The sequence below is a fragment of the Primulina tabacum genome, chromosome 8 (assembly GCF_025594145.1).
Source record: "Primulina tabacum isolate GXHZ01 chromosome 8, ASM2559414v2, whole genome shotgun sequence".
Lineage (NCBI taxonomy): Eukaryota > Viridiplantae > Streptophyta > Magnoliopsida > Lamiales > Gesneriaceae > Primulina > Primulina tabacum.
Window position 1 is genome coordinate 32,221,831 of NC_134557.1, and position 14,903 is coordinate 32,236,733.

Genomic DNA, 14,903 nt, shown 5'->3' on the forward strand with positions numbered 1-14,903 from the left:
TGTGAGTGATTGTGTGTGAGGAATTTATCATTTACAGTGAGCATCTCAAATGTATTCTCACACAAGGGCTTGTGCTCTCAACTAGCTGATTTTTTCATGCTAACTGTCCATGCTTTGAATCCTCTTCAAAAGCTGTTGTTTGATCTTCAATATGTTGTATTTATAGGCTCCAACACTGATATATACGTTAGACACAAGAATATGACCGTTGGAAAGTTTCTGTACTGTTTTTGGAATTATAACGGTCAAATTCGTCTTGCTGGACATTTTCTCGACTGGTCAACTGGTCAACTCAACTGGTCAATCAGTTCAACTGGTTCAGTTGGTCTGGTTAGTTCAACTGGTTCAGTTGGACTGGTTCAACTGGTCTTCAGCTGGTCTGGTTCAGTTCAGCTGGTCTGGTTCAATTGGTCTTCAGCAGGTCTGGTTCAGTTTCATTTGGTCAGCAGCTGGTTCAGTTCAGTTGGTTGGTCAGCTGGTCAGCAGTTAGTTCAGTTGGTTCAGTTTCAGCTGGTGTGCTGAAATCAGCCTAGCTGATTTCAGTTTGTGCAGAACCAGTAACTTCATCGTCATTTATCAGTATCTTAAGCTTTGATTCAGACTTTGACTTCTAAAGATGATTTGTAGATCATCGTCTTATCTTTCCAACGCATACTGAATCTCTTCATTTCGATAACCGAGCTGAGAGATATGACCAAAATACCGCAGTTGTTCAAACTCAACTGATTGCAGTTTTCGTGTGATCAGTTAGGTAATTGAGCGATAAGTTAGACCATGATAACATCCGATTTTGCCCAACGGACGTGAAATACGACTCGTTCCAAATTGAGTTTTCTAATCAGTTTAGTTGGCGGATTGTCATTTAGATAATCCAGTTGAGAGATATCATCAAAATACCGAAAATCGCCAGAAATTCAGTTTATGCAAAATTCAGTTTTAGCTTGCTTCTTGTGTTTGCAACTTCACACTTGAGTAAATATGTTAGAAACACAATAACAAGTTTTGTTAACATCAAAATCAAGATTGCGAACTTGAAAAGTTCCAACACATATCTTGTGTACTTAACTGTTTAACATTTGTTTTCAAACTGATTTGATCAGTTCGAGCCGTTATCAGTTCAGTTCTCATCATAACTGAACTGATATGCAAGAACTGATCCCCCTTATATCAGTTAATCAGTTTACACAAGTTAAAAGCTTTAAACTGATTAGCTTTCTTAACGAAGGATTACTTCGAGTATTTTCTACTTGGTTTAAAAGCAAACTCAATTTAATTCATTGGTGTTTACATTCTTAGAACACGAGCTATTGCAGCTCATTGAGAATATTGTATTTGAAGCACCTTCATAAGTGTCCGAACCGATCCATCACATAGTTTTCATCTATGACCCATAAACATGATATGCTGAAAAATGTAAAGTCCTCTGGTTATCGTGCACACTCCCAGATCCTCCTACTCAATCTTTGACACCTCCAGTCTCTACCTCATCATGATCACCTGTATCAATCACACTTAGTGAGTCTAAAGACTCAACACATCTGAACCGTTATAACAAATACATATACATATCAAGCAACAGTGAAAAGTACTGTAATTAAAATAAATTTCATGATCTTAAAAGTATGAACTTCAACATATCGTAACATAAACACCTAAACCGTTATAACAAATACGTATAACCGCGGTACCCGGAGGCGGGGACATCAGCGACAGTTTTACCCATCCACTGAGCCTTGGCCTTACATGTTCGTGTTCATGTTAGTGTTCGTGTTCGCATTAGTCACAACCAACTCCCCTCCTTCAAAACATGCCATCGTATTCGCCACTTATAAAATTCATGCATATACGTATATTTCCTTAAAACCAAGCATGCAACGTATTTTCTGTAATTTCATAAAAATTCATGTTCATATTTAACATATACATTTAAACATGCAATTATGGTTATCAAGGCGCTGTCTGGACTGCTAACTCGACCCGTGTGTAAAATGATCATTTTGCCCCTGGAAACCCTAAGCCCATTTTACTCCCGGACCTCAAAATTTTGACCTGAAGCCAACCGAAAGTATTGAAACACCACAAAACATATTTATAATTTTTTCCTAGGCGTAACCTCGAGCCCATGCAAGAACTTATACTATTTGTTTTAAAACTTGTACGGGGTTCCCGGTTTTAATCCGAAATAACCCGAAACTCAACCAAAATTTTCTCAACTTAAACCATGACTTGAACCTACATGACTAGCCCTTAAGCCACTTGTTTTAGACCACCTAAGACCCTCAAAAATGACAGAACATCGGCTGCAATTTTCTGAACCTTGCTACCTTCAAACCCTATTTCTTCTAACCTCAGATTTTCGACCCAACCCCAAATTAGACCGGGCTAGCCTCGAACCAGACCACCCTAGGACATTACTGGAATCTCTTGGAACAACCTAACCATAGGCCACAGCCCCATGCAGGTGCGAACGTGCAAGCTTCTAACGAACACCACAAACCGAGCTCTACCCTGACCAATCCATTCGACCTACTCCTAGCCCACAACCAGCCGTGCCTAGGCCACTCTAGAAAACATCTCGGACCCACCAGGGTCTGATCCACGGTCCTGAGCAGCACCTGCGCGGCTGCACTACACCCCATGCCAGATTGTGCCCTCAAAAACCTAAGACCCGATCGCACCACTCCCCAAACAAGCGTCGACCTACTCTTAACCTTCGAAGAACATTTTCTAGCCATGGTTTCATGCCTATAATTCTCGATTCTGGTAGCCCATTACACAACAAATAAAAAACATGAGTTGAAAATGGTGAAAGTCCTATATATCCATGAAAAATCCATGCATAAATCGTTGGAACAATCGTGTCTATATTATAACATGCAAATGCCATCGTAATGCCTACTATGATGTGATCGAGGCGAAGAAAAAGGGTTAACGGCGAGCCTTGCGTAAAAACGTATGAAAAACGATGACTAATTGAGCGATGGACGAACAGAGGAGGACGAGGTGACGTTTCTACCGAGTTTTTCGTGAAAAAAGTGGATCAAAAGCTGCTGGAAATTTTTGAGATGCTGCAGGACAATATAAATGGGCGGCCGAGTGATTGTGAGGATGGGAATATGGTTTTGGGGTAGAGTTTGATACATATAATAGATGCATAATGGGTCCTAATTAAATTTAATGAGGATAAGTAGGAGTCTAGGCCCAAAATATTTTAATATAGACCCATTAAGCCCAATAACACACTCGTAAAATATTTGGTTTAAGTACGTTTTCGAAAATATTGCCCGAATCCTCAAAAAGCCCCCCGTTTTGCTAAAAATTGCATACCGGTTTAAAATATGACTCGATGAGTAAAAATACCCTACAAAAGCCCAGTTTCAAAAATCACACATGTTTAAACTGTAACGACCATGGGCTATCCCGATCTTGGGCTCCCTCAGGGGCGTTGTCCCATCTTGGGTTCACATTGGGGTCTTTTTCCTCCCGGACTTTCCCATGCGTCATTAATCATAGAACTTCTCCAGCCCAGGCACTGGAGATTTTACCTTCCCAGGATTCGAACCCAAGACCTCTTGGACATATAGGTCATGGAAAAGCAATCCTGGTACCAGTTTTTTTTTTTTTTTGGTATTAGAGAAAGGGTCCTGTATAGGGTTGTGCCACCATCAGCTTCTGCCGCTCAGCCTTCAAGCCTCAAGTCTGTAAGCTTTATGTTTTAAAGGTTTTAAATGATTGACTGTTATCACCTGCATGTTTACATGATTTATGCTTTACGATGATTTACTGTTCATGTTTAACTACTTTTACAATTTAGGAATTTACTGTTTTACAAACTAGATTAATTGCATGAGGGATTACGTTTTAAATTGGATTGTATTCAGATATGCCTCCCAGACGTGCGCCCATTATTGATAGGCTGGATGAGATTCCTGGAGGGGACAGAGGACCTCCGCCACCACCGTCAGGGGACCCAGCCACCCGAGTTCTGAAGGATATGAATAGATTACTGGAGAATATACAGCATGCTCCTAGGCCTCACACAGATGTTTTTGAGCAGTTTCGTAGGCTCAACCCGAAGGAGTTCGGGGGTAGCACTGATCCATTCGTTGCAGAGGGATGAATTAGGTAGCTGGTGTTACATTTTGATTATCTGCACATGGAGGATGGAGACCGGGCCAGGTGCACCATTTATATGCTGAGGGATGATGCGTCCCTATGGTGGGAGGGAGCTAGCTGCACATGCAGTGGATGTGGCTACTCTTACGTGGGCGAAATTCAGGGAGATGTTCTTTGGGAAGTATTTCCCAGCTGACGTCAGGGGCCACCTGATGAGAGAGTTCATGAGCCTCCAGCAGGGGGACTTATCTGTGGTGGAGTTTATCCGCAAGTTCGACAAGGGCTGCCATTTTGTGCCCATGATAGCAGGAGATGCCTCCCAGAAGCATAGGCATTTCCTTGATGGACTGAGACCCACTCTTCGCCAGGACGTCATGCTAATGAGGCCGGCAGGTTATGATGAGGCCACTGCCTGTGCTTTTCAGGCAGATCAGGCACTGCGAGACATAGACCATGAGATGCATAGGAAAAGGCAGCAGGCTCAGTCCGGTTCCCAGCCTCACAAGAGGCAGTTTATTGGGCCACCGAACGCAGTAGGGGCAGCAGAGACCCTAGGGACAGGGTAAGAGGCCACAGTAGCAGAGACCTCCTCAGGCACCAGGGGTGCCTTAGCCAGATGACAGAAAGCCGTGCCCTCAGTGCAGCAGGTTCCATTTCGGCGAGTGCAGGTGGGGAACTTTCAAGTGCTTTGCTTGCGAACAGGAGGGACATAAAGCAGCGGATTTCCCTAGGAACAAAGGCCCCACTACTGGCCAGGCTATGTTATGCACGTTGAGGAGGCTGAGGCAGCACCAGACTCGACAATGATTACCGGTAACCCTTTTGTTTAAGATTTTAAATTACTGTACAATTTCTTGGGTTTTATGCTTGTATGAGGATTTAATTATTGGAATTGATGACTTAGAAGGAATTAGGATACATGGTCTAACTAATTGAGACTAAGAATGTAATTATTTGATTGAGAACAAAATTATCGTCCAATGATTTTATGAGGTCAAATTGTAGTTTTCGAATCATTCAAGGACCAATGTGCTATTTTCGAAATTTTGATGGATAATTTTCAATTTTCGATTTTCTAAGGTTGAATTTCGAATTTTGGGGATTTATGTTTGGGATAATTCAGTGATTTTTTGAGGATTTTTGGTTAATTGCCGGTAAGAAATTTTTTTTATTTTAACACGATCAGATATGATGGTATGTTTTGTCGCAGGGAGGATATATATTGCAGGTGCAGCTGCACATGCATTGCTAGATTCAGGGGCTAAACATTCGTTTATATCCGAACCTTTTGTGAAGCGACTAGGAATCATAATAGTAGCGATGGACTCATGGTTCAGAGTATCGGTTCCATCCGGGGATCAGATGTTCACATCCCGGATAGTGAGAGGATTGGAGCTTAGATTGCAAAGAAAGTAGTACAGGCAGATCTGATAGTACTACCGTTGCCAGAGTTTGACATCATATTAGGTATGGACTGGCTATCTTCACATGGCGTAGTCATAGATTTTCGACAGAGGTCAGTTTCTGTCAGACCACCCAGTCGAAAGCCATTTATTTTTGAGGAAGCCTGACACAGTAATTCCCGCACGTCATTTCCTTCTTCTGTACGTGGAAGCTTATCAAGAGAGGCTGCCAAGCATTCCTAGCCAGCATCGTATTAGTGACAGAGCCAGTCAGTCAGAGGCTGGAGGACATTTATGTAGTCAGGGAGTTCTCCGGAGTTTTCCCTGACGATGTTGCAGGCATACCACCAGACAGAGAGGTGGAATTTTTGATTGAGCTCATGCCATGGACAGTGCCGATATCTAAGGCACCCTACCGGTTAGCACCTACAGAGATGAAGGAGCTCAAAGACCAGATTCAGGATTTGTTAGATAATGGTTTCATTCGCCCTAGCTTTTCTCCATGGGGCGCACCAGTTCTTTTTGTTAGGAAAAAGGATGGTAGCATGTGACTGTTTATCGATTACAGAGAGCTGAACAGGGTCAGGGTCAAGAATAAGTATCCATTGCCGAGAATCGACAATTTTTTTGATCAGCTTCAGGGAGCATATGTGTTCTTCAAGATAGGCCTTCGATCCGGATACCACCAGCTGAGAGTGAGGGAGTCAGATGTGCATAAGACAGCCTTTCAGACGCGTTACGGGCAATATGAGTTCTTGGTGATGCCCTTCGTTCTGACGAACGCACTAGCGATCTTCATGAATCTCATGAATCGCGTGTTTCAGCCATATTTAGATCAGCTCGTCATAGTCTTCATTGACGATATTCTGATCTATTCGAAGAGCAGGGAGGAGCACAGTCAACATCTGAGGACAGTGTTATAGACTCTATAGGATAGACGATTGTCTGCCAAGTTCAGCAAGTGTGAGTTCTGGCTTTATAGAGTGGCACTCTTGGGCCACATTGTATCTCCGGATGGCATAGAGGTCGACCCCAGAAAGGTAGAGGCACTCCGAGATTGGTCAGCTCCTAAGAGTGTGACAGAGAACCGTAGTTTCTTGGGATTGGCAGGTTACTACAAGAAGTTTATCCAGGGCTTTTCTTCGATTGCGGTGCCTATGACCGTCTTGACGAAGAAGAATGCCAAGTTTATCTGGGGACCCAAGTGCAAGGAGAGCTTTGATAGATTGAAGCTAGCATTGACCACCGCGCCTGGTACTAGCTATGCCATCGGGGCAAGGAGAGTTTGTGGTCTATATAGATGCATCTAAGCTTGGGTTGGGCGCAGTTCTGATGCAGCAGGACAGAGTTATAGGCTATGCGTCCAGACAGCTGAAGGTTCATGAGAAGAACTATCCGACTCATGACCTCGAGCTAGCAGCAGTTGTATTTGCCCTGAAGATCTTGAGACACTATCTGTATGGGGAGAAGTGCAGGATTTTTACAAATCATAAGAGTCTGAAGTACTTCTTCACACAGAAGGAGCTGAATATGCGACAGAGGAGGTGGCTGGAGCTGGTGAAGGATTATGATTGTAAAATTAGATACCATCCGGGTAATGCTAATGTAGTTGCAGACGCTTTGAGCAGGAAGCACGCAGTGATTGCTCATCTGTCAGCGCGGAGACCGCTGCAGGCTGAGATTAAGAGATTTTAGCATGCAGTTTATGCCAGAGGAGAGGCCCTGAATCTTGCTACTCTGACAGTACAGCCGACTCTGAGAGACAGAATCCAGACAGGGCAGACTTCTGACGAGAAGTTACAGAAGTGGAAACAGAGGGACGAGGCTAAGGGCCAGAGACTGTACACAATTTTGGACGACATAGTCAGATATAGGAACTGCCTACGGGTTCCTGACAGTGATTTCTTTCGAGCAGATATCGTGAGCGAGGCCCACAGCACACCGTACTTCATCCATCCTGGGAGTACGAAGATGTATAAGGATCTACAGACTCTGTATTGGTGGCCAGTCATGAAGCAGGATATTCTGCGATTCGGCTCCGAGTGTTTGACTTGTCAGTAGGTTAAGGTAGAGCATCAGAGACCTGCAGGGAAGCTGAGAACACTCTCTATTCCTGAGTGAAAATGGGAGAACATTACTATGGACTTCGTGACACGGCTTCCGATGACTACTTGAGGATTCAATGCCATCTGGGTGATTCTTGATCGGTTAACTAAATCAGCTTATTTCCTACCAATCAGGAAGACATTCACCATGACTCAGTATGCAGAGCTGTACATCAGAGAGTTAGTCAGACTGCATGGGATTCCAGTGTCCATCGTGTCAGACAGAGACCCGAGATTCACGTCTGCATTCTAGAAGAGTCTCAACCAGGCGCTAGGTACTAAGTTATTGTTCAGAACTGCATTCCATCTTCAGACAGATGGTCAATCAGAGAGGGTGATTCAGTTTCTGGAGGACCTACTCCGAGCTTGCATTCCAGGGCAGCTGGGATCCGAAGTTACCTCTTGTGAAGTTTACATACAACAACATTTATCAGGCATTGATATGTATGGCTCCGTACGAGGCACTTTACGAGAGGAAGTGTATGTCGCCAGTTTACTGGGACGAGGTAGGAGAAAGAGTAGAGTTGTGTCCGGATATTGTCAGACAGACGGTAGATTTAGTGGCAAGGATTCGGGACATGATGAAGACTGCACAGAGCCATCAGAAGAGCTATGCTGATCAGAGGCGGCGAGATCTTGAGTTCACAGTAGGGGATCATGTTTTCGTTAAGGTCTCACCGATGAAGGGTGTGATGAGGTTCAGGAAGAAGGGCAAGCTCCACCCTAGATTCATCGGACCATTTGAGATCCTAGAGAGAGTTGGGACACTCACATACAGAGTTGCTTTACCGCTGAATCTGACGGGAGTTCATAACGTTTTCCACGTCTCTATGCTGCAGAAGTACATGTCGAATCCTTTGCATGTGCTTAACTATGAGCCACTTCAGCTGACACCGCACCTGTCATTCGAAGAGAAACTCAGTCAGATTTTGGACAGGCAGGAGAAGAGGCTCCGGAACAAAGTGATCCAGATTGTCAAGGTCAAGTGGCTAAATCATTCCGAGGAGGAAGCCACTTGGGAGACCGAGATCGAGATGAGGAGTCGCTATCCGGAGTTATTCGGTACGTTCTTAATTTTGAGGACAAAATTTTGTTTAGGGGGGGGGGGGGAGAGATTTGTAAGGTCCATGAATTTAATTCATGTAACCTAAATGCATGCAATCTAGGATTTTTATTTAAATTATGTTTTTAATTATTTTTATGCACTTTATGCATAACTATTGCATGGTAGGATTTAATTCATGAAATTTTAAAAATTCAGGCATTAGGGTTTCTAGATGCATTTCGCGCTTGAGCGAGGAACGGATACCAAAGAATTTTCAAGAAAATTATTTTTATTACACAACTAATTTTATTAATTATTTTAAGATGTTTTTAAGTGTATTTTTCAAAATATGAGATTTATTGGGTATTTTTACCAGAATGATTTTAATTTTAGCGGTACGTAAATTTTATCGAATTGTGGGACTTTTTGAGGGTTCAACTAATATTTTGAAAAACTTTCCAACACAAAATATTTTTTGGGAGTGTGTTTGGATTTAATGGGCCTAATTTTAAGCTTATTGGCCTTAAATATTTTTTTAGACCTTTAATTAACCATTTAGGGCCCATTAGCTAGCTGATTACTAATTAATTAAATACCTAATCACCAGTTAACCTAAACCTAAAGCTTGTTCCAGCCGACACCTCTCAATTTCAGAATCTCCCTCTCGGTTTCAACACCCCCAGCAGCTGAATAGCATCGTCCACCCCATTTCTTCAAGAGAAAAATCCTCCCAGAGTCTTCCTCGTCTCGTTCTTGTTCTTCAAACATCAAAGGCACGCTTGTACTGTTATTTTCTCATCACTTACGCCCTAAGTATGCAGTAATATATGTATGTGTTTGGTTGTTCTTCGATCTCTTATATGGCTGCGTTTTTGGTGATGTTTTAACATGAAACTTGCATCATATGGTTTGTTACTCACTTTTTGATATTTTGCGTGCAAGGGGACTGTCGAGGGGTTGCTGAGTGCTGTTAAGATCAAGGTTATGATGTCTAAGGGTTGAGGTTGAGGTGTGATATGGTTTAGTAGGAGAATGAGCGAACCTAGGCGGGATTAGATGCGTGAGGTTAGATCGGCTGTTGGGGAAGTCTCGGCTGTGCAAGGGTATCCCGAGATATGGAACAAATTGTGAGGGGTCTAAACCATGGTCAAGGGTGGTTCTAACACAGCTGGGACGAGGAGGAGAGTCGCTTGAGCGTCGTGCATGTGGTGATGATCGGAAACACTACGTGAGGGGCTAGGAGCTGTGTGAGTTGCGGGTGCTGCATGGGGTAGGGAGCTGATGTGTATTCGGTCTAGAGGGTTCTTGAGTGTCCTAGGGAGGGCCGAGACAGGGCTGAACCAATCGGTTGTGAGCTAGGGAGCAAAAATGGGAAGTAGTGCACTAGGATTTGGAGGAATAAGAAGCCACAAAATTTCAGTAGCTGGATATCATAAAATTTGAAAGTTTAGGGGTCTGATTTTTGAGGTTTTAGGACTTCTAGATGGGTTTACGGGGTGGTAAAAAGTTGGGAAAATTTTACTTGAGTTTCGGTTCGATACGGGTTAAAACCGAGACCCCGGTTCAAGTTTTAAAAAGAATCGGTTAAAGGCTCGATTTTACGTCTTGGAATGCTTTTAAATATGTTTTGGGATATTTTAAGGAGTTTGGTAAGCTTCGCGTCAATTTTAGAGGTCCAGGGATAAAACGGTAATTTTTTGGTTTCGAGGGGCAAAATGGTCATTTTGCACCTGGGGTGAGATTTTGGTACTGGCAACACCCTGAGCACAAATTTTTGATATTTTAAATGTTTATGCATTACGTTTATGATTTTAATGAAATTATGGTAAAAACGATGCATGCTAAGTTTTAAGAAAAAGTTACGTAAAATGCATGTTTTTATTAAGTGGTGAATATGATGATATTTTTGAAGGATGATAATTAGTTGTGACTGACGATATATATGTATACGATGACATGAGATATGATGAGCTGAGGCCAAGGCTCTGTGGACGGGTAATGCTGTCGCTGATGTCCCATTCGCCCGGTACCGTGGTTATACGTAGATGGATCCATCGATAGACCTGATATGATAGAGCTGATATGAAAGTCACAACTAATGATCTGAATTCAATTAAATAAAAATGTATACGTATATGATGACACGAGATGACATGATTTGACATAATATGATTTTACACGACACGATTATGTTATGCTTTTAAGTTCATGAAAGATATGTTGAGCATGATATTTTCCACTATTGTGTGCCATGTATATGTACTTGTTATTCCTGGTACATGTGTGTTGAGTCTTTAGACTCACTAGGCGTGTGTGATGCAGGTGAGTTTGATGCTGAGGAGACTGGAGGTGCTGAAATCTGAGTAGGCAGCTCTGGTGCGGTGACATAATCCGAGGACCGCATGTTTTCCCGCATTTGACTTATGACTTTTGAGAGGAGTTAAACATTTTTATACGTTGATGATATCATGATCTTCACTCGTTTATGTTTACGTTTGAACTTGGATGACGTTGGTTATTTTTAAACTGCGCTATATTTATTGTCAAATAAATATGATTATTTTAAATGTCATTTCATGAATACGAGCTTTTAAAAAAAATATTTCCGCACTTTTTAAATGAGTAGATGCTACATAAATCATATATTAAATAATTATAAATAATTATTTAATAAAAACATTGCCTTAATTGTCCCGGTCTCCGTACTTCATTCGAGCGTGAAATACTGCTAAAAGCCCTAATAAATGAAATCTAGTAATTTATAAATAAAATACATATTCATGTCACAATCATTCATTTAATGCATTAAAAATAATTAAAACACATATTTTAGCAAGACCCTAGATTACATGCAGTCAAGTTACGTTGTTCGAATTTCTATACCTTACACACCTTGCCTCAACATATTAAATTTTGAGATAACAAACGTTTATAACTTATGCATTTGTGTCATCATTTTGAACATGATGTAATAGTTGGATTATTAAAAGATTCTCTAACTGGACATCGGAAGAGCATAATCGATGATATACTTAATCAGAAGGGATCAATGATCTACCTTTATGAGTTGAAGTCATCATTTATTAAAAGATGGGAGAAAGATGTTGAACTTTATATGAAGAAGATATTATCTTTACAGATAAATTCTGGAGTTCGTATTTTGAATTTCGCTCCATTATTTAGACTCTCGAAGGGAATGACCAAAATGATGACCCACATGTGCAATAAAAGGAAATTAGTTTTTTCTTAGGAAGATGACATGCTAGTATGTATGTTCATTTCGATGTTTTTATATGAGTATGTTATGTGACATATATAATATAGTGTGTAATTTTTTTAATGTTTAAACAGAAGCATGTATTTTAAAATTTGATGTTAGTTTATTACAATAAATGTTTGTCTACATAATGTTATTTGGAATTTATTGAGATATTTCAAATCGAGAGGGAGTTCTTTTTTTTTTTGGTTGGAAGATTTTGAGTATTTCTGAGAAGTGCAATTTATTGCACTTTTATTACTTGTATTTAACTTGGAATTTTGTGATTTTTGAGCAGGTTTTATGCGATTTGTTGTTGTTTTTGTTGTTGTAGCTTGGAAGCTTAAGATGAGAGTTTGGAGTATTAAAATGTTGAATTGGAAAGTGCAAAAGATGCAAAAATACAGAAGCTACAGCACACCCGCGCTTGTATTTACACCGCACCCGCGATGCATCACCGCTCTCGCGCTGGAAATCACACCGCACCCGCGCTTACACACCAGTAGCTGCATCGCACCAGCGATATATGACTTCCTGACCGCACCCGCGGTCCTTGCAAGACAGAATCTGGAAAATCTGTATTTTGGTGTGCTGTGCATGGAAGTACAAGATGTGATTGTGCTGCGAATTAGGGCTTGTCTGGGACTATAAAATACATCATATTTTTACCATCTAGGATATTGGGGAGCCAAGGAAGGAGTGGAGGCTGCTGCTAGAAGATTGAAGACCCAAGTTCATCAAGTTTTTGGGAAATCTTTTGCACAACTCCGGGGACGGAATCAGCACTTCAAAATTTTGTTCTAAGTTCTTCTTTCTTTTGTTTTTCATTTGATATGTCTTGTTTTAGAACCATGATTTGTTGGTTTGCTTGTGTTATTATGAACTAATTTTTATTTCTAGAGGAAAGATGGAACAAAACTAGAAACCATGTGTTTGAATTTATGAACTAAGCTATTTAAGTTCTTCATATTGTTCATTTGTATTGTTCTAATTTTAATGTTTTTAATCTATTGGCCATAAATTGAATATTTTATATGTTTACAATTTATCACTCGAAAGATAAAATTATTCACAAAAAAGGGAAAAAATACGTCACTGGTATTTATAGAGTTCGGGAGGGCCTATAATGCTATTGAAGCCCATAGAGAATCTAGTGCTTGATGTGTTATTTAATTGTACATTGTTGATGGGGACGTCGCAATCCATTTTTAGATAATTATTATCTACTTAACACTCGGGAGAGGGATTAGATAATTATAGGATTCTTTGCTAATGAATAAGAAGAATTTTTATAACATAGTTACAAGAAATTACACATGGTGGTTGGGTGCGTGAAATCGGACCTCTAGATCTTTTATTCCATTGTTATTTGCTACAATTTGATGTTATATTTAAATCCATTTTCAATTTAGTTATTCTTGCAAAAAAATCTTTTAATTTGATTATTCTAAATAAAGTCGAGACTATTTTAATCACAAGCACTGATATACGTTTATATACACACTCCTCGTGGGATCGACACTTATACTCAAAAATACATTTTACTATAACTTGACGACGTGCACTAGCGAGCAATCAAGAAAACAAGGAACAAGTTTTTGGCGGCATTGCCGGGGAGTGTTTATTTTAAATTTATATTAGTATTGTTTCCAATTAGTTTAGATTTTAGTTTAGAGCTGTTTTTATTGTATTTCATTAAAAATTGATTTGTTTCTTATCTTTGTTTGACAGTGCATGCGAAGATCGCAAAATCTTCACTTGCTTACCTTTGATCCTGAGACCGAAAGAACCACAATAAGATTAAAAAAGGCGAGAAGAGAAGAGATTCAAGCAATGACTGACAACAGAGATAATGAAAATCCACCCCCTGGCAATACCCATCAGAGATCATTTTAGGCCGGTACTAAATGCTCATTATTCGAGCATAGCACGAGGGACTATTAATGCAAACAACTTTGAGCTCAAGCCCACATTGATAAACATGGTTCAACAGAACCAATTTGGGGGAGCCGCTACTACAGATCCTCATCTACATCTTAGAACATTCCTTGAAATCACTGACACGGTAAAAATAAATGGTGTTTCTGATGATATAATTCGATTGCGATTGTTTCCTTTTTCTATTGGGGACCAAGCAAGAGGTTGGCTCCAATCGTTTCCTTTGGGGAGTATCACTACATGGCAGGAGTTAGGAATCAAGTTCCTTTCTAAATATTTTCCACCTGCGAAGTCTGCACAGTTGAAGATTGAAATAAGTACTTTTAGGCAGACTGACTTTGAGCAATTATATGAGGCATGGGAATGGTATAAGGAGTTGTTGAGGAGGTGTCCAAACCATGGTTTTGAAGATTGGGTACAGATTGAATTGTTTTACAATTGTTTGAATGGACAAAAAAGAGGAACTGTGGATGCAGCAGCTGGTGGCATGATATTTGCCAAATGACCTGATCAAGCATATGATTTGCTTGAACAGATGACCATTAACAGTTATCAGTGGCCGTCTGAGAGGTCAAGAGTAAAGAAGACTGCTGGAGTTTATGCCATAGATCCTATTACATCACTCACCGTACAAGTTTTAGCTTTAAAAACTCAAATTGCAGCTATGAATAAGGCTAGTATAGCAGAGGTTGAAAATGCATCGGTTGTTATTGAAGAACCACATATTCCTGATGAGGCTCATTATATCAACAATAGGAATTTTGGTGGCTACGGAGGATCTCGAGGTAACCCTATCCCTAACACTTATCATCCTGGTTTGAGAAATCATGAGAATTTTTCATGTGATAATAATATGAATGTGTTGAATCCTCCACTGGGTTTCAATACATTGAAGAGGGAAGGAAAGCCTTCACTTGAGGATCTAGTTGGGACATTTGTTGCTGAATCTAGTAAAAGGATGGCTAGGACTGAATCTCGTCTTGATGGCATGGAAACTCACATGGGAAATATGGGTGCTACAATGAAATCATTGGAGACAC

The 14,903-nt window shown here is 40.7% G+C and overlaps 1 protein-coding gene across 1 annotated transcript; it reads left to right on the forward strand.

Annotated features, from left to right (window-relative positions):
- Window positions 1–4,205: 4,205 nt before the first annotated feature.
- Window positions 4,206–6,829, forward strand: LOC142554682 (uncharacterized). The gene is made up of 4 exons (XM_075665348.1): window positions 4,206–4,678; window positions 5,614–5,632; window positions 5,732–6,066; window positions 6,502–6,829. The coding sequence occupies exons 1-4, from the start codon at window positions 4,206–4,208 to the stop codon at window positions 6,827–6,829; spliced, it is 1,155 nt and encodes a 384-aa protein (XP_075521463.1).
- The last annotated feature ends 8,074 nt before the right edge of the window (window positions 6,830–14,903 follow it).